This window comes from Cervus elaphus, chromosome 5 (assembly GCF_910594005.1).
Source record: "Cervus elaphus chromosome 5, mCerEla1.1, whole genome shotgun sequence".
Classification (NCBI taxonomy): domain Eukaryota; kingdom Metazoa; phylum Chordata; class Mammalia; order Artiodactyla; family Cervidae; genus Cervus; species Cervus elaphus.
Window position 1 is genome coordinate 3,907,462 of NC_057819.1, and position 25,526 is coordinate 3,932,987.

General features: G+C 60.5%; 1 protein-coding gene across 3 annotated transcripts; it reads left to right on the forward strand.

Moving 5' to 3' along the window:
* The first annotated feature begins 214 nt into the window (after window positions 1-214).
* Window positions 215-17,414, forward strand: LIF (LIF interleukin 6 family cytokine). 3 transcript variants are annotated; one of them, XM_043901369.1, is made up of 4 exons: window positions 215-450; window positions 11,110-11,230; window positions 12,963-13,141; window positions 13,886-17,414. In XM_043901369.1, the coding sequence occupies exons 2-4, from the start codon at window positions 11,212-11,214 to the stop codon at window positions 14,294-14,296; spliced, it is 609 nt and encodes a 202-aa protein (XP_043757304.1). In that variant the 5' UTR covers window positions 215-450; window positions 11,110-11,211; the 3' UTR covers window positions 14,297-17,414. The 3 variants fall into 3 exon arrangements, with proteins under 3 accessions (XP_043757304.1, XP_043757305.1, XP_043757306.1); XM_043901370.1 differs by lacking the exon at window positions 215-450 and adding an exon at window positions 8,575-8,933; XM_043901371.1 differs by lacking the exon at window positions 215-450 and adding an exon at window positions 9,754-10,305.
* Window positions 17,415-25,526: the final 8,112 nt, after the last annotated feature.

Sequence of the window (25,526 nt, forward strand, 5' to 3'; positions counted from 1 at the left end):
GGCCTGGATCACCCTGGCGGGCTGGGCGCGGCCCAGTCAGCCGTGAGTCAGGCCCCGGCGGCCTAGCCACGCAGCACAGGGCAGGGGCCGCCCAGCTACAGGGACGCCCCCTCCCCAGCCCTGGCCACGCGCCTCTCCTCGGCCTGCCCGAAGAGCCTGGCCCACCTGTGTCAGGGGCAGTCTGGCCAGGAACCTGGGCCGCCCGGCCCCCCTGGCCCCCAGCCCTTCAGCTGGTGGGGGGGAGTGGGGGGGTGGAAGTGGGGGGAGCCTCCGGGCCACCCGGCCCTGGGCGGGAAGTCAAGTTGGGGGCGGAGTGAGGAGACGTCTCCAGAGAAGGTTCGGCAGGCAAGGGAAGCAGCAGAGGGCCCGGCCCCACGTCGATGGTGCCCCACTGAGGACCCAGCCAGCACCCCGCCAGACAGCCAAGGGTCCGGCGTGCCCCAAACCACGGTAGGCTTCCCCCAATTCATCCTCAGCGCAGGTAGGCGTCATCCCTCCCCTTGTGTGTCGGGGGTAGCTGGTGGCCCACCTGGCTCTCCAGGCCTCAGTCTCCCCATCTGCATAATGGGCGTGGTACGACGTGCCTGCACAGCTCTCTCAGCCCAGGGAGGTAGAGTTTGGACCAGATGTGAAAGTGTCATTCATGCGGACACCTGGGGGGTTAAAGATCACAGCGGGGTTAAAGGGCAGAGGAGAGAGCACTGGATGGGGAGGCCGGGAGCCCAGCTTTGTGTCATTCTGAAGGGGTCACCCCTCTGGAGTGGGGGTGTGGATTCCTGGATTCCCAAAGGGCCCTCAAGTTCCCTTTTCCCCAGAACAGTGAAGGGGTCTGAGCTCATGATGGCCTAGCTTCCCTTGGGATGGAGACCCGGCAGGCAGAGGGTCCCTGCCCCCCCAGAAGGGGCTGTGGTGGGTCACGGGGTGGCCCCCGCCTGCCTCTGCTTTAGGGAGAAGAGAGGGAATCTTTGCTAAAGTGAAGTCTCTGATGGGAGGCTGTGGGGTGTGTGGTCGGTCAAGGTCACGGCCCCTGTGCTTTTAACCTTGACCCAGAGAGGACGCGACCTCTCTGCTTTGCTCACTCTGTAAGATGGGCTGAACTGTGGTGTGGGGGCCCCAGATCCTGGGGCCATGGAGGGGGGAAGGAGGAAAGTAGTCTGCACAGAGCCTGGCACCAGGTGGGGGGGGCCCTTGGCATAAATAACTGGACAAGGGTCTGAACCCCAGTTTCGTCATCAGCGGTTCCCCAGGACTGGGAAGAGGCTTGCGGGGTGGCGGACACTTGGGGGGTGGGGGACACTGTCCCCGGGGCCCGTCCTGGGTGGGGACGAGGTGAGTGGTCCTCGGCCTGAGGTGGGTGGGAAGGGGCAGCAGTATCCCACCTCCCCTCCCCGCCACCCTCACCCTCAGAGCTCCAGCTGCAGGGAGGCACAGAAGCCCCCTCCCCAAGCTGCATGTGGTCTTTGGCGCCCCCTTGTGGTCTGTGCTCAGGGCACTCTGCACCCCCGACCCCAGGTGCTCAGCAGGGCGCGCGCCCCTCCAGGAGCCCTCCGCCTGCCTGCTCCCGCGCCGGGGCTGACGGCCTCGGCCTACTCTCCGTTCCCAGCCCCCCGCATCTCTGCCCACTTCCTCAATCCCCAAATCCCGCCCTGCCCAGCCCTCGGGGAGGTACTGACCCAGTCAGGCGGACCCGGGACTGATGGTGCCTCAGCCACGGTGCCTGCGGCCCGCTGGTCAGTGGGGGGCGCTGCAGCCCGCAGCTTGGAGCTTGAGCTCAGCAGCTGAGTGCTGGAGACCTCGGGGCTGTGAGCTGGGGACCTGGCCCTCACCCGCGCTGGGCCCAGCTTTGCAGGACTCCTGGGAGGCTTTCTCTACCCTCCACCACCCCACCTCGTAGTCCACACCTCAGAGAGTCTTTCTAGCTCCTTCGAGACCGATGGCTTTCTTCTTAGGCCAGTTTTAAAGATGGGGAAACCGAGACTCCTAAAACCTGTCTGGAACCCTCACAGTTAATTAGCACTAAAACCCAGGCTTCTGGACTCCTTGTCCGGGAAGCAAGTGGCTCACCTGGTTGTTCGGGATGTGTCACTGATTTGCTGTGTGGCCTTGAAAAAGTCACTTCCCCTCTCTGGGTCCCACCTGTGACGTCTTAACAACTCGTGCATGCTAAGTCGTTTTAGTTGTGTTCAACTCTTCATGACCCCATGGACTGTAGCCCGCCAGACTCCTCTGTCCGTGGGATTCTCCAGGCAAGAATACTGGAGTGGGTTGCCAGGCCCTCCTGCAGGGGATCTTCCCAACCCTGGGATGGAACCCTTATGTCTCCTGAATTGGCAGGTGGGTTCTTTACCACTAGCGCCACCTGGGAAGCACCTTTAACAGCTCAGATAATAATAGTGTCAGTCACTCAGGCCTGTCTTCAGTGCCTGCCCTGGTTTTTCAGAGGGCAGTTGCTAACCTTACAGGTTGACAATTGTCCCGATTTATGCTTGGAAAATCCCATGGACGGGGGAGCCTGGTAGGCTACAGTCCCTGGGGTCGCAAAGAGTCAGACACGACTGAGCGACTTCACTTTGTCCTACTTTGTCCTTATGCTCTTGGAACTGGGGTCAGAGCAATGAGGTCACCTGTCTGAGGCAGTGAGTGGCCGAGCTAGGACTGTACTTTCAGCCTGGCTGATTGCAGAGACCACCAACCCCACACCCCTGCAGCCTCATCATTCCAGCCTTTTCCCATTACAAGTCGGGGCCCAGAGGCAGCGGAAGCCAGGATGTTCTTTAAGCTCCCCAGGCTAATGGATCTTTAGGAGGTAGGTGGGCTCTTAGAAGGGACCCTAAGGGTGGGGATCTACAGGCCACCGTCTCCTCTCTGTGAGGGTCCCCTGCTCTCACCCTGCTGGCCAGAGTGGGCTCCGGGGAGACCACAGCCACCAAGGGAGGGGCTTGCAGGATTCTGGCTCTGTAGACAGTTCACTGTGATCCCGGGGCAGACTCAGTCCCACCCAGAAAGGGAGGAAGCGGAAACAGGGTCTGGGGCGGGGCGGGGCGGGGGTGGAGGAGGCCCGGTTGGGCAGGAGATCAGAGCAGGATTGTGTCATGGAGTCCTGCAGCTGATAAGCAGCTGAGCGGCCGGTTCAGACAGAAGGAGGGGCTCCCTGGGTTGGGGTGGGGGGCTGAGACTCATCCTGGGGACCCCCTGGCTCCTTGCTGCCCGTGAGCCCTGGACCACACTTGGCCTCCTGCTCCAGTTTGAGGGAGGTTGTGGGGGTCTTGGGGTGGAGAGCTGGCTCCATCACGCCCTGGGTGACCTCAGGCAAATCGTTCGCCTCTCTGAGTCTCAGTTTCCATGTGTGTAAAACCAGGATTCAAAGGTCTCCCGTGGGAATAGGGGTCCGGGCTGGAGATAATTGGAGAGTCTGGTGGGCGCTTTGCTTGCTCGGGGGATCCAGTGGGACAGATGCTCATGGGGTCTGTGCTGGGCCAGCCACGTGCCCCAGAGAGCAGAGGAAGCAGAGCTGGAGTGGCCCAAGGGCGGGGGGCTGGGCGGGGGATGGCGCCGTCAGGTGGTTGCTGGAAGGATGCAGGAGGTGGCATGGCCCTCCGGTACCTGGTCCTATCCCCCCTCCCCTGACTTCAGGGAGCGCATCTTCTCTCTCCAGGAGGAGGGCAGTCCAGCCCCAGCTGGGCCTCGTCCCCTCCGTATTCCCCGCCTGCTGGGACTGGGCTTCTCTGCTCTTTCCATCTTATCACCCGGCCCGAGCCTCACATCACCTCCCACCCACCATCCTCTGGACGCTTCCTCAGTCCCCACAGGCGCCCGGGGACGGTTCGAGGAGAAGGCCCGGCCGCTTCCCTGACATCATCTCTGGGGTCGGGTCAGGGTGGCCCAGCAAGCTGGAGCTCGGCTGGGGGAGGGAGGCCAGGCTCCACCTCAGGGCGGCCTGTTTCAGGCCGAGTGGGTCTGCGGGACTGCTTCCTGTCCTGTTTATTGCCTCCGAGTGCAGGAAATCATTGAGTGAAACATCCTCAGCCCCCACCCTCGGCCCCACCCCACCCCCAACCTCGGCCCCGCGATTATTTAATAGGAGCCGAGCTGTGGTCTCTCTCTCTCTCTTTTGGAAAATCCAGTGGGAGAAGGAAGCTGTCAGCTCAGCTCTGACCTCAGCTTTGTCCCTGAGCCAAGAGTCAGGGTGGCCAGGGCAGGGGGGCGGCGCTGGGGCGGGGTGGGGAGGAAACAGCTGCTGGTGGCCCCGTGACGTGACGCGAGGCCGCACGGTTCCCAGGGGCGGGGGCTGGCGGGTGCGGAGCCGGGCCGCTGGAGACGCACTCGGGGGCGCGCGCACGCACGCACGCACGCGGCGCCAGGCCGCTCCGCTCGTGTCCGGAGACCCCTGCCACGCGCAGACCCGCTCAGAATCATACAGGTTCCAGGCACACGGTGACGCACACGCCCGCGGAATCACACAGGGGCTCAGCCAGGGGTGCGTGCACACACACACACACACACACACACACACGCAGCCCGACACACACGTGCAGACGCACAAGGGGCCTCACCGAACACACAGACACACACGTGCCTGCGAATACCCACCCAGGTTGGGAGGCACAGACCCGCGGGGAGCCCGGCGGGTGCTCCCAGACACAGGCTGGGCCTCTGGGGCTGGGGGCCACCCTGTCCGACTCTTTGTGACCCCATCGACCGTAGGCTGCCAGGCTCCTCTGCCCATGGGATTCTGCAGGCAAGAGTACTGGAGTGGGTCGCCATGTCCTTCTCCAGCGGATCCCCCCGACCCAGGGTTCAAACCCTAGTCTCCTGCATGGCAGGCAGATTCTTTACTGTCTGAGGGCTGACAGTAGCCCCTGAGGGCTGCCCTCGGTTTGGGACCCCGGCCGCGTGCCCCTGCCGCTGCCCGCAGCGAGGATGAAGGGCTCTGCGGCTGACGAGGAGGGGCCTGTGACTGTTCCGGGGCCCCACCTGGGCGGGGCGGGGCGGGGAGCCCGGGGGTCTGAGGCTGCGGAAGGGAGTGGGCGGTGGAGGAGAGGGCCTTTGTCCTGGCACTGGCGTCGGTGATGCCAGGTCTCCGCCTCCCTCACCTTGAGCACCCGCCCAGCCCCACCCTGCCTGCTGCCCCTCCTGCCACTCCTGGTCCGCAAGGGATGGCTGCGGAGGAGTAAGTCCGGGTCCCCAGGCTGCCAGCTGCCTAGTGACCAGGGCGTCACTCCTCAGCCCCTCAGGGCCTGGGTTTCATCATCGATACCAGCGGCTTGCATACGTTTTTGACTGCGACCCACAGTTAGAAACACATTGCGCCTTGCAACCAGAGGTGATGCACACGATGACACATACAGGCGACGGAAAAAAAAAAAAAAGTTTCACAGAGCAGCGCTTGCCCTTGCTTTGGGCGATGCCCAGGGATTTCGCTATTCCATTTTCTTTTGAAAGTGCTGGCGGCAACTCGGTAGATTGAATCCATCATCTACTAAGAGGCAGAGATCTACAGTGGGAAAATACTGATCTCTATCTCTGCCTGTGCCGGTCTCAAGCTAGTTTGAAATTCGGGAGAACCCTGGAGGAGGTCAAAGTGCTTGCAGAGGCTAACACACCACATCCATGAAGGGCTGATGCGCGAACAATCTGGGAGGAGAGACTACCTGTTCTATAGATGGAGACAAGGAGGACAGAGCCCCAAGTGCATCAGGCCCCGTGCAACTTGGCATGGACCCCGGAGGCAAGGCTCTGACCCCACTGATGATTAGAGTTCTGTGGGCTGCTGCTTCCCTGCCATTTCTATCAGAATTGAAGAAAAAAAAAAATGCAGTCACTCTGATTCACCTCCAGGGGGTGATTCCTGACGCAGAACCGGTCGGGAAATGTCAGGATGATGCTGGGGGCAGTTGGCAGGAGACCAGGGTGGTTTCTAGCTCCTGCTCGGCTCCCGAGGGTATGTGGCTGGTCCCTGACCGAGATTTGATGGGGTGAGGGTGAGAAGAGCAGACTAGAGGCCCCGGTGCTGGACCTCAAGTGCCCCAAAGACAGCTGGAAGGGAAGTACTGCTTATTCCCAAGGCGGGAAGTATTCCTGTCCTCCCCCTCTCCCGGAGGCTCTGGGAGGTTGCCTGTTCCCCCAAGGATCCACGCCACGCTCTGTGTACTGAGAGGACCCACGAGTCCTCCTTGGCTTAACTCTCAGACCACAGGTGGTACACTGATCCCCAGACCCAGGCACAATCCAAGCCCCTGACTCAGGCTGGGGTTTGAGCCCCTCCTGAGTCCACTGCAGAGCTCTGGTGAGAAAAGCTGCCACGTGGCAGGCACTGTGTGTTTCCCACTTAACATCCCCATGACCAACCCATGAGTCCAGTATTACAGCATTCCCACTCCCAGAGGGGGAACTGAGACTCAGAGAAAGCCAGACGTCCCAGGTCACACAGTGACCTGCAGCGTGGGCAGGATTCAAATACAAGCTTGCCTGGCTCTAAGCCACACCCTTACCATGGGTACCAGAACCACCCCAGGCCCCGGAGGGCCCAAGGTGACTTGCAAAACTGACCCAGAAGCCACAGGAAAGTACACGAGAGCTTACGTGAGAGCGTGTGGACGGTGGAGGCGGGCGGCCCCGCAGGTGTAGTTACTAATACATCCTCCTTTCTCAAGTGCCAAATAACAAGGTGCTTTTGCCTTTGGGGACAGGAAACCCAACTGCCAGGGCTGTGCCAGGAATCCCTGGGCTTCTCCTGTCTCCTCTGGCTGCCCCTTGCCAGCCACAGTCCCGGGTCACTCCCTCTGACCCCCAACTTCCTCCCCTGGGCCCACCTGGCTCCCCTGTGCTCATTTCCCAGATGGGAGCATCAGGGCCAGGAGAGGGGTGTGAGCTGATGGTGACAGCAGCTGCCGGGTTTCAGAGAACAGATCTCAGCTGGGGACAGGGAAGAGATATGGGAAGGGAGGAGGGGGGCTGGCCCGGGCGGTGGGGGTTGCCCGGAGGACTCAGTTTCTGGGTCACTAATCTTGGGGAATTCCCCGATGCCCAGTGAGCTGCTTACCTGGTGAGTAACTGCTGCTGGCTGCCCACACAGGATGCCCGGCTGCAAGGGTACCTCCCTGCCACCCCCTGCCAATGGCCACTGCCACGTTGCCCTCTCCCCTGAATGCCCCGGGGCCCAGAAAAGAGACAGACAGGCAGGGGGCTGTCCCCCGCCCCCGCAACTCCCCCCCCCCAGGGCTCTGCAGGGGGCGGCTGGTGATTCAAGCCCCTCTGAGCTGAGCTACCCAGGGGGGTGGGGGTGAATCAGCTCCTGGGGGCGGTGAGGCCGGGTCAGCCGCTGTTTCTTCAGCTCAGGCCTGGGATGGGGGTGGTCAGGGGCCAGGATGGGCCATAGGGAGAGAGCCCACCGCCATGCCACCCCCCGCCCAACAACCCATCTGATCTTCTTGGGGCACCCTGGAAGCTGGAGGCTCAAGGCTGTTTTGCTTCTGTTATCCATCAGGAGAGAATGAACAGGCTCCTCTCCTGCCCGGCATTCCCGCTTTAGCCCTGGAGCATGCCTGAGTTTCCTCATCTGTAAAATGGGGACAAGAACAGGGGAGCAGTAAAGAAGAATGATGCTGACAAGTAAAGGGGCTTGCTGGGTGGCCAGAGCTGCGATGAGCCTGAGCCTGCAGAGCAAACCCACAACATAGATGCCATTGTACCCATTTTACAGATGAGTAAACTGAGGCCAGGAGGTAGTCACTTCTTCAAAGTCTCTAAGCTCAACACTGGCAGAACCAAACCTCTAACTTGAATGTGACTGAGGCTGAAGTCCATGCTTCCGACCCACAGACTTCATGTCTTTTCGGCACAAGAGACCTGGCACAGACAGCTTTTGGAAACTAAAATGCTTTTAAAAAATACTTAGTATCTGCTCTGATATAACCCCGAGCCAGGTGCTTTCAAGAGTCCAAATGGAGGATCAGACCCTTCGCAAGCATTCAAACAGCAAGGAATGAGTCTTGTTCCCACTTGAAAGGAGAATGGGCAGGATGAGGCAGATTCAGCCCCTCTGGGCTGTGAGAAGCCAGGGGAGGCTTCCTGGAAGAAGCGGCCCGAGCACAGCCCACCACTCCTCACTCCCCTCTCAGCGTGAGGGGCTGCCGGCATCGATGTGGCCCTCTTTCGGGCCAGAGGCTGGGGGCCCAGGCCCCATTCTATTGTTAACTCTCTGTACTGCTCTGGGCAAGTGCCTTCACCTCTCTGAGCCTCAGTTTCCCCGTCAGAAAATAAGACATCTGACATTCTAAGGCTTGTGGCTGGTGAGTGAGGATCAACAGAAAAGCAGGGGCTGGTGGCCACGTGTGCTAAAGTGAGTGGCAGAGAAATCGCTCTGAGGGGCCCAGGGAGGCCTCAGGCCGGCCCTGGACTTGCTTCCTGGAGAAAGGAGATGAGCAGGTGGCTAGCGCGGCCGCCCAGAGGAGCAGCCCCCGGCCCCAGCCGCGTGGGCCCGAGTGTCCCCCTCACCCGAGGCGGGTCCGATCCCCAGCAGGCCCAGTGGTGCAGCAGCAGGACAGGCTGGGGATGAAGTCACAGCTGGAAGGGGCCGGGCTGGGGCTGCCACTCCAGGGTGGGGCCTGGGGTCACGACCCTGGGAGCAGGCGGCCAAGAAGGGAGGCTGCCTTCCGTGAGGAAGCTGGGGCGGGGGGAACACACACACACACACAGCAGCGTAGAGAGGGAGGGAAGAAAACAAACTCCAGGAGACCAAAGCCGGCCTGGAGCACGGCCTGGGCCGCCGATTCCCAGGGACCGCGGCCACGTTGCAGGCGGCTCTGAGACCCTGCTTGGCCTTCGTCCCCGAGAGGCCCGGCGCAGGTGGTGGCTGGACATGGACAGGAGAGGGAGGCTGGGCCTGGGGTGTCGAGGGGCCCAGAACACTTGGGGAGCACGGACCCAGTCAGGTACCGTGAGAGGGGAAACTGAGGCAGCGGGAGGGGGCCTGTCAGGGCTTGGGGGGGTGGTGGTGAAGTGTCTTGTAGGCTCGGCCCCACTTCCTGTTTCCCGTGGGGTGGGGCTGAGATGACATGGCGTTCAGGGGGGTGTTTTATAGGGCTGAGGGGGGTCTGGGCAGCCAGAGGGCAGTGTAGGACCTGGCGAGTCCGCTGGGAAGGAGGTTGGAGGGTCTGGCCCTGGAAGGCAGGGGGGCAGGAGGGAGACCCAGGGCACCTAGTGAGATGCTTGGGGAACCAGAGGATCCAGAGATGGGGGCCTCAAATGCATTTGGGGGTCCCCATCCAAAGAGTCAGGCGGAATCAAACGACAAGGGTCTGGGAGATGTCAGGGGTGCGTGTGATCCCTGAGTGGTCAGGCCCCTGGGCAGGGGAGACTCGGGGTGGGGGGGGTGATGAGAGGGAGGTGACCTGGGATGTCCTGGGGTGTACACACAGCGGGGCTAAGTGCCAGGTGGGGAGACACAAGGTGCGGAGCAGACAGGAAGGGGAAGGAAAGCCAGTGTGGACACTGCCAGCCTCCTCCTCCCCGCTGGGAAGTGCCCGCTGGGAAGTGCCCGCTGGGATGGGCAGTTTTATCAGCCCCACGTCCAGGCCCTGCTGGGAGAGTGAGCGGGAGGAAGCAGCCTGGAGCGGGCAGGGCGTGTGTGGGGGGAGGGGGCACGGCAGCCGCAGGAGGGCTCGTCCTGGCACGAAGCGGGAGGAAGGAACGCGTGGCTGGGCAGGTCCGGGATGTGGCAAGAGGTGGGAGCTGGGGGCACGGGGCGGGGGTTGGGGGGGGATGGTTGAGGAAACTGGGAGCCAAGGAAAGGCTGCTGGGCTCCCCGGCCTTGGAGAACCAACTCTCCCGCCAGGCTCACTGCTCAGGGTCAGGTGGGAGGGCCGTGGTGGATCCCAGGGGCAGGAGAATCTCCTGCAAAGAAGACGGGGGCGCCCCTGGCAGTGGGGTCCCAGATATGTGCCTGACCAGCACTCCCGCACCTCTGTTTTTTGTTTTTTGAATGCTTTTTAACGGGGAGGGGTTGCCATGCTCATTCTCCCTAGCCCTCACCATTCCTTCCTGCCCCTCATTCATTTCTGAACCTACCTGCCACCAAAGACGCCAGAATCCGTGACTCTGCCTAAGAGGCCCCGGAAGCGCCTTTAGGGGGCCATCATCCTGCTCTGATGCTGAGCCCCAAGGGCCCTCCAAGCCGCTCTGTTCTCCCCAACCATCTCTCCGCATCCCGAGGAGCAAGCCCGGGTTCAGTTGGCTAAGTCTCTGCTTCAAATGTCCTTTCAACGTGGAAATGCAGGACCACCCTCCCCAGAAGGGTGCCGAGAGGTTAGGCAAACGCCAGACACACCACACTTTCCCCGAAGCTCCTCCCCAGGGTCTCCCCAGAGAAGGCAGTCACAGCAGCCCCTCAGCTTTCATCTTGCCAGCCCCCTCCTGGGCGCCCCCCCACCCGGTACCCCGTGGTCAGCAGCGCCGGCTTGCTGACGGCACTCAGGAGGCCTGACCGTGTGGGACCCTGGGCAACCTGTCCCCGTGGGAGCCCTGCTTTGCCCGGTGGCAGCGGGCAGGATGGAGGAGGCCATCCCCGCAGTGGCTTCCAGGGCCCACGTTCAGTTTCGCTTTATTGCCGTCTAAAGTCCACGCCAGGGCCCCAGCCCCTCTTCCTGGAACCTCCTCCTCAGCCAAGCCCCAGCCTGCCTCCTCCCCACTGTCCCCCTCCAAACTCCTTGACCAGGGGGCTGCAGGTGTCAGCTTCCATCTCCTTGCCTAGTTTCAAGCCACCTCCCCAAGCCCAGGTGAGTCAGGGTTGTCTGGGGCGCCCACTTCCCGGGGGGAGGGGGGACCCTGACGACTCGGGGACCCTCCCTCCCCTCCCCATCTTCAAACAACTCCTAGGGCAAGCCACTCAGGAAAACCGCAGGGTGTTTTGTTGAAGAGTTCATTATAATTTTATCAATCAAATTCTTAGAAGAGGGAAAAAGTCTGCTCTCCCCACCCTCCCCCCTCACTGCCCCCCCCTTCACTCTCACTTTCTTCCATTCATAATTTCCTATGATGCACCTCAAACAACTTCCTGGACCGGGGATCCCTGCTAAATATAGCTGTTTCTCTCTCTGTCTTACAACACAGGCTCCAGTATATAAATCAGGCAAATTCCCCATTTGAGCATGAACCTCTGAAAACTGCCGGCATCTAAGGTCTCCTTCAAGGCCCTCTGGAGTGCAGCCCATAATGAAGGTCTTGGCGGCAGGTAAATCCACCCGCCCCTCGCCCCGGGGCTGGCTTCCGCCGGGAGCCCCGGCCGCGGGCGCCGCGGCAAACTTGGGGCCCCTGGCGATCGCGAGCGGGACACCCACCCGCCGCAGACACACGGACACTTGGGGCGCCCGCGCAGCCGGGAGCCCGGGGCCGCCGGAGGCGCCGGGTGGCGGCGGCCGCCGGGAGCGAGCGCAGGCACATGGTCCCGGCACCGCGCGCCCAGCCTGCCCCGGCCCCGCAGGTTGGCGGGCCAGGCAGGGGGCGCCGCTGCCTTCCTCCTCCTCCTCCTCCTCGCTCCTGCCACTCTTGCCGCTGCTCTTCCCGCTCAGCTTTCTCCGGGATTCACCCTCCCTCTTTTCTTTCTCTTTCTTTCTTTCCGCTTTCTTTTCCAACCGCGTCCCCGGCTGCTCCCTGGGAGGGGCGCCGGCCGCCCGAGCAGCTCGCAAACTCCGGCCCGGGACGGGAGCAGGTGCCGCCTCCATCTGCTAGAGCCCGGAAAGCTGTGGTCTGTGCTAGGTGAGCCTGGGGTGTGGGGCACCCCCCGCACCCCCCGCCAGCCATCCTGGGACCTGAGCCCTGCCTGGAGATGCTGGGAGGCGCAGGGCACCCAGAAGAGAAGTCGAGGCTGCACTGTCCCAGCCGAGGAACGGACTCCAGAGCGCCTCCCCTTCCTCCAATCTCCTCGCTTCTCCAGCTCCCACAGGTCCCCTGACCTCAGCCTTTGCTGAAGGGTCACCTGGAACGCAGAGGTGGGTGGGTGGCAAGTAGGGGCCCCCTCCCCTCCCCGGCGGGGAGGGGCGCTCCTGGACAGGCCTGGACAGCTCTCCCCTCTCCCTCTCACCTTTCACTTCCCTCCCTCCCCTGCCCACCTGGCTGCCTGTGACCTTTTTTCCCTTTGTTTCTTTCCTGGTTGCACCATTCCCTCTCCCTCTCGAAGGCTCTGGGGGCGTCTGTGGAACCCCAGGATTCTCCTTGTCCTAACCTGCAACCTGGGAGGGGAACCAGTGAACAAGAGTGTGTGTGTGGGGGGGTGGGGGGTGGAGCGTGGAGGCCAGGAGCAGCCAGGAGCCAGAAAGGGAGGTTCTGAAGGATGCCCTGGCCCTGGAGAAGGGGGCAGAGTTGCAGCCCTGGGGTGGAGTCCAGGGTCCCAGATAGGGGACTGGCCACATTTGGAAGAGGAGGACCACAGAGAAGCTGGGGAAGGTGACAGGATCAGGGGACAAAGGGACCAGTCAGCCCACATCATGAGACAAGTTTGGGAGATGAGGGTCAGTAGAAACTCCGGCTCCCCGTGGACCTCGTGGGAGCCCCCTCTGGGAGACAGGAGCATGAAGTAACACTTAGGAATCTGGACCTTCCTGGGGAGTTAAGGACTGATCTTTTCCTTGAGACCTGGGGCGTCGTCCCCTCCAGCCAGAGGCCTGGAGGGTTGGTATCACTCTGAACCCAGTTCCCAACTGATAGGAACAGCTCACGTCCTGTCCCCCTTGGTCCCCTCAGGAGAGAGCAGGGAGTGATAAACAGGGAAAGTTAGCGATCTGGAGAGGCAGATGCAGGGACATCGTGAAAATAAGAAACCGCCAGGTCTGGAGAAGAGAGAGCTGGAGCCTGAGAGGGGAACGTCCCCGCAGGACCAGAGTCGCAACCTCTCCCCTCAGCCGGCTTGCCCGCCGCGCCCGCCCCCCACTCCCTGCTCATGGCTCCCCCCCCCCGCTTGTTCACAGGAGTCGTGCCCCTGCTGCTGGTTCTGCACTGGAAACAGGGGGCCGGGAGCCCCCTCCCCATCACCCCGGTCAACGCCACCTGCACCACCCGCCATCCGTGTCCCAGCAACCTCATGAACCAGATCAGAAACCAGCTGGGACAGCTCAACAGCAGCGCCAACAGCCTCTTTATCCTCTATGTAAGTCTCCCCCTCGGGGCCGAGGGGTGAGGCACGGAGGGGCTGGGGTCTGCAAGCAGGGGCCTGGGCTGGCGCGGCTGGTCAGAGAAGGGAAGGGTGTGGGGTTTTGTCCCACCACACCCAGACCCCCCCACCAGCGTCCTCCCCGTCCCCCCAGCGAGGCCCGGCCTCTTTCCCAGGGTGCCTAGGTCGATGGAGGGGGGCAGAGACGCCCGGAGAAGGGGCAGCAGGCAGGGCTGGCACTTCTAGCGTCGGGATTTGTCCACCTGGTGGAGGGAGAGGCGGAGGAGAGACAGAGGGAGGCGGTGGAAGGGACTGGGGAGGTGCTGTGGGTGACGGGGTGCGGAGCCGCCCAGGAAGAGGGTGAATGCGGTGGATGAAAGGGCAAGTGTATGTGGTGCACACGCGCTGGAGGTGAGACCTGGTGTTTTCCCTTCTCTCCCTTGTGGTCCTGATTCGGGTGATGAGGAGGGTACCTCCTTGCGTGGGATAGAGGCTGGAGGCTTTACCAAGCGCATTCACGCCCACCGCTACTTCTGGCTCTCGGGACAGTCCCGAGATGCCTGCAGGGCAAGTGATTGGGTTCTCAAGCCGGTGTGTGTGTGTGTGTGTGTGTGTGTGTGTGTGTGTGTGTATGGGGGGGTGCGGCACTGACGCCCAAAGTCTGAGCACAGGCTGGCGGCAGGGCCGGAGCAGCCATCCCTGCCTCCCACATCACCGCCCCTCTGCCCCTCTGCTCCGCAGTACACGGCCCAGGGGGAGCCCTTCCCCAACAACCTGGACAAGCTGTGCGGCCCCAACGTGACCGACTTCCCGCCCTTCCACGCCAACGGCACGGAGAAGGCCCGCCTGGTGGAGCTGTACCGCATCATCGCGTACCTGGGCGCCTCCCTGGGCAACATCACGCGGGACCAGAAGGTCCTCAACCCCTACGCCCACGGCCTGCACGGCAGGCTGAACGCCACGGCCGACGTCCTGCGGGGCCTGCTCAGCAACGTGCTCTGCCGCCTCTGCAGCAAGTACCACGTGAGCCACGTGGACGTGACCTACGGCCCCGACACCTCGGGCAAGGACGTCTTCCAGAAGAAGAAGCTGGGCTGTCAGCTCCTGGGGAAGTACAAGCAGGTCATCGCCGTGCTGGCCCAGGCCTTCTAGACAGGAGGTCTTAGATAGTAGGGGACTCTCCAGCTGCGGCCGTGGCCCAGAGCACCGCCAGACCTGAGTGGGGGCCGCTGGCAGACCCCCGAGGGGGGCTCCTGGCCGGCCCACTCCCCTCCAGGGTGGGCCGCCATGAAGCCGAGCAGAGCCAGAACTCCCAGAAGCAGAACCTGTGTGTGGTGCCAACTGGAAAGGAAGGCACCCCTTCTTCTGGGAGACTGCAGCCGGGCGCTCGGTGTCGGGCTGGATTTCGGCCCCCGACTCGTCCCCTCGGCCAGGGTCTTCGTGAGCAAACCGCACAAGTTGTCTCTGGCGACCCTGGCCAAGGGCGAGACAGCAGGGGTCGGGGGCACTAACCCCCCAGCAGAATGACCACCATCAGTGCCTCGGCTGACCTTGAAAGGTCTGGTTGGAGCTCAGGCAGCCCAGAGGGGCTGGGATCTAGAAGGATTCTTGTCCCCTAAAGGTATGGCGAGTTGGAAGTCTAGAATGGGAGCTCTGGTTTGAGATGCTGTCTTGCTTGGGTGTGGCTGGGGAGTTCAGGCCTACAGCTGTCAGGTGGAAGGTTCCAGAAGGAGGCCCACTTGGCCCTCCAGGCTCTCGGGGAGGCAGAGAGAGGCCACATGCAGGCTGGGGAAGGAAGAGAGGCCCTTGAAAGGCTTGACGGGCTCCCCTTCCTTGAGCCCAAAGTCTGTCCTGCCATCCTCGCTGGCCGCGGAGTCTAGGGGCTGGACCTGGAGGTGGGATGCATGGGGGCAGGCAGGTTGCAAAGTCAGGTGAGGAGGTTCTGAGGGGATCCAGAGTCTTGTGGGCAAGAATGTGCGGATGGAGTAGGTCAGAGTGGCAGCTCCCCTCTGAGGCCCACCGAGGCCCCGTGAGGTCTCGCCAGGGGCACCAGAGGCCATCCGTCGCTGGTCCCTGGAGCAGGGGGACGGCGGGAGTTGAGGTCAGGGTCTCAGGAAGCCTGAGAGCCGAGAGTGCTGTGTGCCTGACTCAGCATGATTGTCTATTTATTTTGATGCCCTATTTATATTAACTTATTGGTGCTTCAAATGGCAAAAGTTCACCCCGCTTTCCCTGCTCCCCTCTCTCCAACGGAAATAATATGATGGTTCCTCCTATGGGAGCTGGGGGCCAAGCCTTTGCAAGGACCTGGTGTGGAAGTCAAAGATGTTACAAGGTAGGGTGAGCCTTACGGGTGAAACTCAGAGAAGGGTTAGGAGCTGAGAGAACTGGTCAGTCTGGGTGAGGGGCAGGGGACCCGATGCCAACCCCCACTGCAACTGTGACCGGCCCTGGGGGCCGTCATGTTTCTTGGCTCCAAGGGGCTCATTCAACACTGCGTTCTGGGTGCCCCCAGGACTGTGCTGCCGGAGGCAACCTTCACGGCGGAGACGAAGCCTTGGGCAAGGCAAGCTGCCGTTGTTTCTTTTGCCCTGGCCACCTCTAGACCAGCAGTCGAGGGGCCCCGGAACCGTCCTGACCCGCACCCAGTGGGAGGCGCCTTTTCCGGTGGCCCGAACACCCGCAGAGGGCGAGGGGGCCTGGCTGCCTCGAGGGAAGCCGGGGCGGCCCCGGGGAGGAGGCCCCTGCTCCGGGCAGGAGGACGAGGAGGCCCTGGGACGCAGACCAGGAAGCTGTGGTCCCTCCTGCCCCACCTCCCCCCACACCCCCACCCATGTCTGGGTTCCCAGGCAGGGAACCCAATCCTGTTCCTTTGTGCCGGGGCCAGGCGAGCCGAGCAACGCCCTCCGGTCTGGGAGCTGGGGCAGCTGCTCAGATCAGGGTTCTGGCTTCTTCTCAAACCCTGAGCGGAGCGGCGAGCCTTGCCGTTCAGCCAGCGTGGTGATGGTACTTTTGCACTCACTTTGCACCTCTCTGTCTCCTCTAAGCACTTTACCTGTGCCAAGTGCCCATCGGGATGGCAAGATGGGCAGGCGGCAGGCAGGCCCCAAGACCCGGGGTTGGGGCTGGAGGTTGGAGCTGCCCGTCCCATTGGCAAGACTTTTGCGGCGGGTGGCAGAGCAGACCACCATGGGTTACGTGCTTTCCGACACCTTCTTAACGAGGGGCACCCCCAGCCTTGTCCATGTTCTCAGCCTGCTGTCCCCCTCATCACTCTTCTCCTCCCGTGAATGCAGCTCAGAAGGCTTGGGGCTGCCTGGCCTCCCGTCATCTCATCACCCCTGGACATAGACTCCCGGGGCCAGGCCCACCTGGGCAGCCTCCGAGGCGTGGGGGACCAGCGATTCACCCCACTTCCACCCCTCCCCAGGCCCGGCCCCGGCTCTGCCTCTCACCCCTGCCCACTGCCCCCGCCCCGCCTCAGTGCTCTTTGCAGACCCCGTCTGGCAGATGGGCACCCACTTTGCACAGCATCTCTGAATTTTGGAGCCTTTGTGTGGGAAAAGCTTGGCAGGGCAGGAAGCTGTCCACTTCCTCCTTTATTTCATCTGCTGGTTTTGACCTGCACCTGCATCCTGGGTCATGACCCCCTGGCCCGTGGAGGAGAGGGCAGCAGGGTGGGACTGTCGTTTTGTTTTGTTTCTTTTTTTGCAGTTGATTGAAAGAGCGGTATTGGGGACCTTATTTATTTAAAAAGAAATTTAAAATGAGAAAGCACCACTATTTATTTGTCTCTCCTCCTCGTCCTTGTCCCCCTCTTCTTGTCCCCTCCCTGGGGACGTGCCCCCAGACAGAAGTCCAGCTCTGCCTTGGGCTCTCCACGACAGACATCGCGCGTGGGGCTGGAGGCCAGAACCAAGCGAGAAATTAGCTTCCCTTCAGATGGTACAGATGCCTTTCACTTCTGGATCCCCCCCACTTCCCTCCTTCCGCTCCCCCCCACCCACCCCATACCTGGGCATCGCTCCCATCCACATGGCGAGCTCTGTGCGTTCTTCCCTGTTTCCCTCCCTTCTTTCTACTGGAGAGGACTTGGCCTTGGGGGACAAATTCCTCTTTGATGAATGTACCCTGTGGGAATGTTTCATACTGACAGATTATTTTTATTTATTCAATGTCCATATTTAAGATATTTATTTTTTATACTGAAGGAATACTTTTTTTTTTTTAAAGAAAAAAAATTAATAAAGAATCTGCTCTTGGCAAGCTTTCTGGATTGTATTCTTGTGGGGAGATGGGGCCGGAGTGGCCGGTGGGAAGAGGGGGTGCTTCCACTGGGCCAGGGTGTCCGCGTGGCTGGGGGCAGAGTGGGTAGAACGTGGGCACGTTCAGACAAGGTGGGTGTCGCCGGGAGACCCTGCCTGCTCTCCCACTGGCGCCCGTGTTCCTGCCTCACACCTGGGGACCTCCTTTCCCTGTAACCTTCCCAGCTGCCTGGGACCCCTTCCTTGGGGAACAGGGGAGTCTGGAACCGGATGGCCACAGATTTAGGGGTTCCGGAGCAGTCCCCAGTGTCTCTTGGTCCTCTGCTCTGGGGTTTGGGTCCGGGGCTCCCCCAGCTGAGATTCCTTTAGGGATGTGTGGGCAGTTTTCTGAGAGCCACCTACGTGCTCTTTCAGGAATGTTTGTCAATGACAGGTCGCGTGTAGGTTTCCAAAGGTGCATAGGATAGAGTTCGTGTCTCTGGAAGCTCCCAGCCCAGTGGAACAGTGACTGAGTGTGCATGTGTGTGTATGTGTGTGTGTGTGTGTGCTCACTGATGGAAACGGCACAGAGGAGGTCCTGCGCCAAGGTGGAGAGACACCCCCGCTGCCCAGCGGGCCGAAACCCTCTGCTCGCTGCTGCTGTCTGTGCAGTGAAGGGCCTGGACTCGCAGCAACACTGGCAGGGATCACGGAGGCCTCGTCTCCGCGCCTTGTTAAAGCTGCTGCTGCTAAGTCGCTTCAGTCGTGTCCGACTCTGTGGCCCCATAGACATCAGCCCACCAGGCTCCGCCGTCCAGGGATTCTCCAGGCAAGAGCGCTGGAGCGGGCTGCCATTGCCCTCTCCACCTTGTTAAAGGGCAGGTTTCAATTCGGCACATCTGGGTGGGGAGGGCACGGAATCTTGCCGGATTGAAATCTGCCCTTGAGAAAGAGCCCATGAGATATGAGTGTGCCTTAGAGTCCGAGAAGGGCCGCCTGCCCCTCCTCCACCTCTCCGTCCTCCTGAGCCCGCCAGGACACAAGACGCCAGGTCTCCGAGGGAGGGGGCTGCCCGGGAGGGAGAGGCTGGGGGCCCCCTGGGAGCCCCCAAACCCATGCTGTTTGCAGGCTTCCCTCCTGAAAGTCCTGGTAGGGGCGAGGGGATTGGTTGAAACCCTTCCCCAGGCCACAGCCCTCAGGATCCCCCAGCTCTCCTTCTCTCATGGGAGACGAGGTTGACGCTTTGGGAAAGAAAACTTTACTAGAGAGAAACGCAGTGAACGCCAGAGCCCAGACAGGAGGGAGGTGCAGGGGCGTCAGGGCCTTGGTGCCGTTTTGGGGGCTGGCTGGGCCCGGCCCTGGGGTCTGTCCTCACCTCCGAGGGGAGTTCTCACCCCGGGAGAGGGAAGCTTTTCTGTTCTCTGCCCTGCCATGCCCCATCCTGGCCAGAGGAACCAAAGAGGGTTAATTGGTCATGGGTGACCCTCCCGTAAAAGATGAAACAGCTGGTGGAGGGGAGAAAGAAAGCACCCCCTCCCCGCCCCCCGCTCTGCTGGGAAGGCCGTGCCCTCGAGGCCCGGGTCCTCCTGCTGCGGTGCTGCGCATGCAGTCCTGTGACCTCCTGGGTGAGCTCAGCTCTCTTATCGGTGAAACTGCAAGAGGGGCAGCGACGGATGTCGTCTCTCTATCGACTTTGCAGGCCGCCAAAAGGCACCCGAGGCAGGCAGCTAGAGGCACTGTGATGAATCTGATGAATCTGTGGGAGGAGATGGCGAAAAGAGAACCCAGCTCAGATCCTGGGGCCATCTCTGCAGGGGAGAGGGGGTCCTCACCCCAGGGAGGGCAGGAGTGAGTGATAACGCTGAGTCCCAGGCTGGGGCCCAGGTTGAGGAAGCGGTGGGGGAGCAGGGCAGACAAACTTTCATGGGATCATTCCTCTGATGCTACCCTGAGCCGCAGGCCTGGAGGAGGGCAGCCCAGAGAGGAGCCAGGGCAGCCTGGGTACCCAGCTGAGCTTCTCCCACCCTGGCTCTCAGGAGGTCAACAGGAGAGACCCTCCCCTCTCATCCCAAGAGGCTGCTGGGGCCGCAGTCCCACAGGCCCTGTGATGGCCCTGCACTTCACAGCTTACATTGCATTTTCTTACTCGTCAAGAGATACCCCCAACAAGTCCATTTTGCAGATGGGGAAACTGAGGCCCCAGGAGGCAAAGGGACAGAGAAGACAGCCTGTTGACAGAGGCTCTTTATATTCACTCATCCTTATGATCATCATCTGTCCACTCACCTGGTCAAGACTCTACATGCCAGGCTATATACCCAAGGAGCTCGAGGGTTACGGGTGGAAGAAAGACTTTCCCAGGTCAGATGGATGATGGTGACGGTTGCCCAACAATGTGAATGGACTCGGGGCCACTGAAATGTACAGTTAAATATGGTTAATATAGTATGTTCTATATTCTGTGACTTTTACCACAATAAAAAATAAAAAAGGCTTTCCTCGGTCACCTCTGCCCTAAATTCAGACTAGGCAGTAAGGGGAATCGTGTTCTCATGCTAAGCAACCACATTTTTCAGCCATAAAATTAACATCATAATGGAAACAGTTAATATTTATTTCCTTATTTATAGTCCTCTTTGTCCTAAAGAGCACAGAGAGCATCCTCCACCAGAAGGCACGTCATAAAAACACTGATAAAGAGGATCAGTGTTGGAGAAGACAGAAGCAGAGAGAAAACTAAGTCCACAGAGACAAAGAAAATGCATGTTTCCCGTCACAGGGGCTTCATGATGGCCATGGCTGCGTGTCAGAGCTGGCTCTGAGATTCCTGGCAGCTGAAGGAAAAAGGGAATGTGATCTATTATGCAATTCTCATCGTTAGAAAGGAGGAGGTTTTCTTGAGCCTCATGGAAATCAGCCTGCCCTGGGACTGGGTTCTGATGGGGCTTCCTCCCTGGGGACCCACAGGGGTAGAGGGTGATGTGATGGCTCCCACCTGCAGCGAGTGAATGCCTGGGGGCCGTTTCTGCATCGGTCTTTGCAAAAGCAAAGGCTCCGTATCTACCACAAATCCAGTGACGGGGCTCAGTGAGAGCCCCGGGAGACACAGTTACAGACCAAGGCCCTGGCCTGACCCCAGGAGTGAACTTCTGAGTCCTGAGAGTGCTGAGTGTGCCTCAGAAGTTCCCCCATCCCCAGAATTTCCAAAAACATTTTTATTGATGTATAACATGCCTACATCATCTAACGGACATCAGATGAATTCCTTCCTCCTGGAAGATTCTGTGAGGCCAGAGTGATGCCAGGTGTGCATGAGGAGACGGGGTGGGACAGAGGTGCTGTGATGAAGACGGGGGTTAGGGGGTCCGTGGACCTCCAGCCTCTCTCCCCACTTCTTTCTGAGGCTACTCGGGTCCCCTGGGGCCCCCGGCTTCTGCGTCCAGGACACTTCCCGTGCGCCCTCCAGCCCGAGCAGAGCCCAGCTTGAATCTGTCGCTTTGACTTGGGGGAAGCACCGCCCTGCCCTGGCCGGGCTTCAGGGGCCAAATATTTCAATTATGAGGACGCGGTCAGACCCTGCCCACTCCAGCCTCAGTGACGGCGGCGAGGAGAGGATGTCCCCGGTGGGAGTGGTGGGCGGCGTGCGGGGGGAGCCGCAGACGGGAGAGGGGATGAGAGGCTGAGCAGACAGGCCCTCTCCGCTGGCTGAGAACAAAACCGCTGGCTGGGAGGAAAATATGTGTGAGGCATTCTTGCAATTCCAAGAGGCTCCGTCCAGCTCCTGCCCAGACGGTCAATGAATCAAAGCCGGGGAGGGCCCTACCTGTCAGCAGGTTTTCTCCTGGCCCCACCGCTCACCGGGGCCCCACCTCTCCAGCCCCACCAGGCCAGCTGGAATACTCCCAGCTCCCCAGGAAGACGGCTCTTCAAAGAGGAGTGATTCACCCGCCAAGAGCAGACGCGGGCAGCCCTCCATCTCCACCTGCTCTGCTCCCCCTCTACTGCCTTGGAGAGGGGGCATCGCCCACTGCAGGGGCGTAACGGTGCCCCCCACCCACCCCTGGGAACACACACGTCCACGTCGGAATCCCTGGAACCTGGACAGTCATGTCCGTATTTGGGAAAAGAATCTTTGCAGATGTCACTGAGTTAGGGATATCTCGAGGTGAGCTCATCTCGGGAGTTTTCGAGAGAGCCCGCAGCGCAAGGACAAGTGTCCTTGTAAGAGACACACAGGGGACAGGAGAGGAGATGGCCCAGGCGAAGGCAGATGCAGCCACACGCCAAGGAATGCCTGGGGCCACCAGAAGCTGGAGGAGGTGGGGCGGATCCTCCGCTGGAGCCTTGAGAGGGAGCACAGGCTTGCCAACCCCTTGATTTAGGACTTCCAGCCTCCAGAACTGTGAGAGAGGAAACTGTTCAAGCCACCCAGTTTGTGGGAATGTTATAGCCGCCCCAGCACACTCACACACCCGTCTACCCCTCGAAGGAGCCCTGCGTTTTCATTTTGCAAATCACGCTGCCGGCCCTGCCCAACTTCACCTTCTCTGCTGACCTCCCTGACACGGCTGCCTCCCTTCCTCTGGCCATGTGGCGTGGTGGTCTGTTAAAGGTCCCATCTGATCACTGCGTGACACCTTTGCTCGGGCTCTTGCCTTTGTCGAGAACACCTTTCCTCCTTTGCTACGTGGGAAATTCTGGTCCTTCAAGGCCCAGCTCAAATGTCACCTCTTCCATGAAGTCTTCCTTGACTCCCTTCAGTTTGACAGTCCTAAGTCCATTTTAGCTCCAATCGTATATTCACACAGGGCTCTAGAATTCACCAAGCTCTTCCTTTATATGATCATGTTTCACAAGGATAATGATACCTACTGTTGGTTGTGTACCTACTATGCACAGAGCATGCAGTAGGCACTTTATATGGATAATAAAAACAACAGGCCCGTGCTGGGCACTTAACCACATTACACAATGAAAAATGAGACCAGCCCCGTCCACAGCTCTTGGGAGCAAAGAAATACAGAATCTTGGAACTTCCCTGGTGGCCCAGTGGTTGAGACTCTGCGCTCCCAATGCAGGCGGCCCAGGATCAATCCCTGGTCAGGGAACCAGATGCCACACGTCACAACTAAAGATGTCTCATGCCGCAACTAAGACCCAGCGCGGCCAAACGAACAACCACCACACAGAGTCTTGGCCCCGCCTCGGACAAGCCCGCTGGAAGCTGCATTTCAGTGTGGGTCTCCGAGGATCCTGTCCACTGGAGTCTTTCAGGGCTGGCCTGCAGCGCCCAGCAGGGGGCCAGGGCTCTGACGCCCTGGGTTTGAATCCTGGCTCAGCCCTTCCCAGCTGGGGGAGCTCAGGCACGTTTCTGCCATCCTCGGGGCCTCACTTTCCTCCTCTGTCTCGTGACTCTCCGATGGCCTTTGCGAGTAGAGGCCATAATGCCCGACACACAGGGTGGGCCAGTCAGGTAGCATCTGATTATCCTAGTCCTGGCTGCCTCCTCCTACCCTGAGCACAAGGACCATCTGTTCCAGATTGATTTCCAGACCTTCCGAAAGCCCCCCGCCACGGCGACCCTCCTGAGGGAAACCTCAGCTCTCCTGGAGGCTGCAGAGGTGGCACTGGGGTGCAAGGGGGGCCTTTTCATCTTTCCCCTCCTACCCCTGGCCAGGGCTGGGGACCCCAGGACCCCCCACTCAGCTCAGCCTGCTGCATCCTCTAGTCACTGCCCCTCCCGCTAGGGACCCCCCCTCCCCCGGGGAGGTCCCGCTTGCTAGCAGCAGTGAACCCCCAGGGAAGCCTGGAGGAAGGGGGTGGGGGCTGGGCATGAGGTCAGCCCCCACGTCAGCCCCTCTCACTTTCCCTGGAAGAGGCCGCTGAGTGGGTGCCAGCCCTGGCGGAGGTCTGTCCCCACTCCAGGGCCAGACCACAGGCAGCCACGCTGGGCCACTGCCAGGCCTGGGGGAGGCGTTCTCAGCCCCCCAGCTCCTCTCCGTCTCGCCCTGAGGACCCCTCCCCGACCCCAGATCCAAGCAACCACCGAGGCCTCTTCCAAGCAGGTGAGGTCATTCTCTCCACCAGACCAGCCCGAGGCAGAGAAGAAGCACCACCCACGTGGCAGGATTCCCACACCCCCGTCCCACATCCAGGCCTCCTCCCCCGGCAGCAGCCCTGGGCCCCCGACTCCCTCCACTCCCCGCCCTCCGAGGGGCCCACAGGAGCGGCCCCCGAACACCTGTTGGAGGCATGGACCTGGGTGGGCCGAGTGGAAACACATGGGACAGACAGACCCCCTTCCAGACCACCTTTCAGCGTCTGAGTGGGTCCATGAGGACAGACCCAGAGTGGGCCTCTGAACAAGCTTAGGGTGCTCGGGGCACAGACAGGGCCCAGAGCCTCCAGCTCCAGGCATCATTTGCTGCCTCCAGAACCCGGCCTGCATTGGCTGGGCTGATTCTGTGCCCACAGTTTGGCCAAGATAAAGTCTTTCTCCCACCTTTTAACCTTTCCCCATCACACTGGTCAGGATAACCAGAATGTTTCTGCCAAAGACCTGGGGAGGTTTGTGGGCCTCTGAAGGATGGGTGAGCACAGGTAACCTCAGGAGATTTTCAAGGAGGTTCAAATCTCAGAGTTGGAGCTTCCCAGGTGGCGCTAGTGGTAAAGAATCTGCCTGATGATGCAAGAGATGCAAGAGACGTGGGTTCGATCCCTGGGTCAGAAAGATCCTCTGGGGGAGGAACTGGCAACGTACTCCAGTATTCTTGCCTAGAGAATCCCACGGACAGAGGAGCCTGGCGGACTACAGTCCATAGGGTCACAGAGTCTGACATAACCGCTGAAGTGACTTAGCACGCACACACATATCTCAGAGTTAGTCAAGATCAGTAATTCTCAGCTGGGATGATTTCATCCCAACCCTCCCCTCCCCACGGCCCCAGGACGTTCGGCAACACCTGGAGACATTGCCGGTTGTCACACGGAGCTGGTGGGTGTGCCCCTTACTGACATCGAGAGTAGAGGCCAGGCTTGCGGCTAAACATCCTATAAACCACAGGACGACCCCCCTCGCGAGGACTCATGGGCCCCGGTGTCAATCGCGCTGAGGCTCCGCCCAGTTCAAAATGACTCCATGAAACAAACCCCTCGTCTCTCAGCATCTAATCTGCTCCCGGACAAGATGCAGCTCCCCAAAACTGATCATGGCTTCAGGCCTCGTGTTGTGTGAGCACGGGCAGGTATGCGCGCACGTAGGAAGTGATCTGAGAGGTCAACAACAAGGTGAGTTCACACACAGAAGTGGTGGGCAGCTCCGAGGATGGGGGGCCAGGAGGCCTTCGTCCTGGTTCTGTGTGCCCCAGACCCGCCCCCTTTCCTCTCTGAGCCTTGGCTTTTGCATCAGAGAGATTGGTTTAGGGGAGCGCAGGCTTTCAGCCAGACTGCCCTGAGATCGGATCCTAGCTCTCTTCCTCACCAGCTATGGGAACCTGGGCTCCTTACTTTTCTTCTGAGTCCCATTTCCTCGTATGTAAACTGGGGACCCCACATCCTGCCTCAGAGGGTAGCTGGGAGGATAAAGGAGATCGTACACAGGAGGCGCCTCCCGGCCCAGTGCTGCCACGTGGCAGCCACTCCTTGATGGCACCCTTCCCTGTCAATTCTGAGGTTCACACCTACCCAGAATCTCTGCCGGGGCCAGCACACTGCAACCCACCAGCTTGGGGTTGCAGATAAAATACAGCTCACTGAAATTCAAACTTAACTGGATGTCCTGTATTCTTATTTGCTAACTCTGGCCCACTGCCTGCTTTTGCAAATAAAGCTTTATTGGGACACAGCCTTGCCTGTTTGTTGACACATTGTCTCGGGCTGCTTTTTGTGCTATAACAAGAGTCAGACACCTGACTGTTCTGCAAAGCCTAAAATAGTATCTGATCCTTTAATGAAAAAGCATGCTGAACCTTGGCCTAAGTTGGGAAATGATTGCTTCAGGGTGGTGGGAGTGTGTCTAGAGCCCATGAAAGAACTGCTCCCCTTTCTGGGCAGTGTGGGAAAGTATGTGCAAAGGAAGGTGGGCCCTTGCATTTATCCTGTGGCCACAACCTGCAAGAAATCAGAAAGAGCCTTGGCCT

Excerpts from the sequence above, each read along its gene's own strand:
- LIF (XM_043901369.1), top strand. Across the intron at positions 13,142-13,885 it reads ACAGCCTCTTTATCCTCTAT|TACACGGCCCAGGGGGAGCC; the intron begins GTAAGTCTCCCC and ends TCTGCTCCGCAG.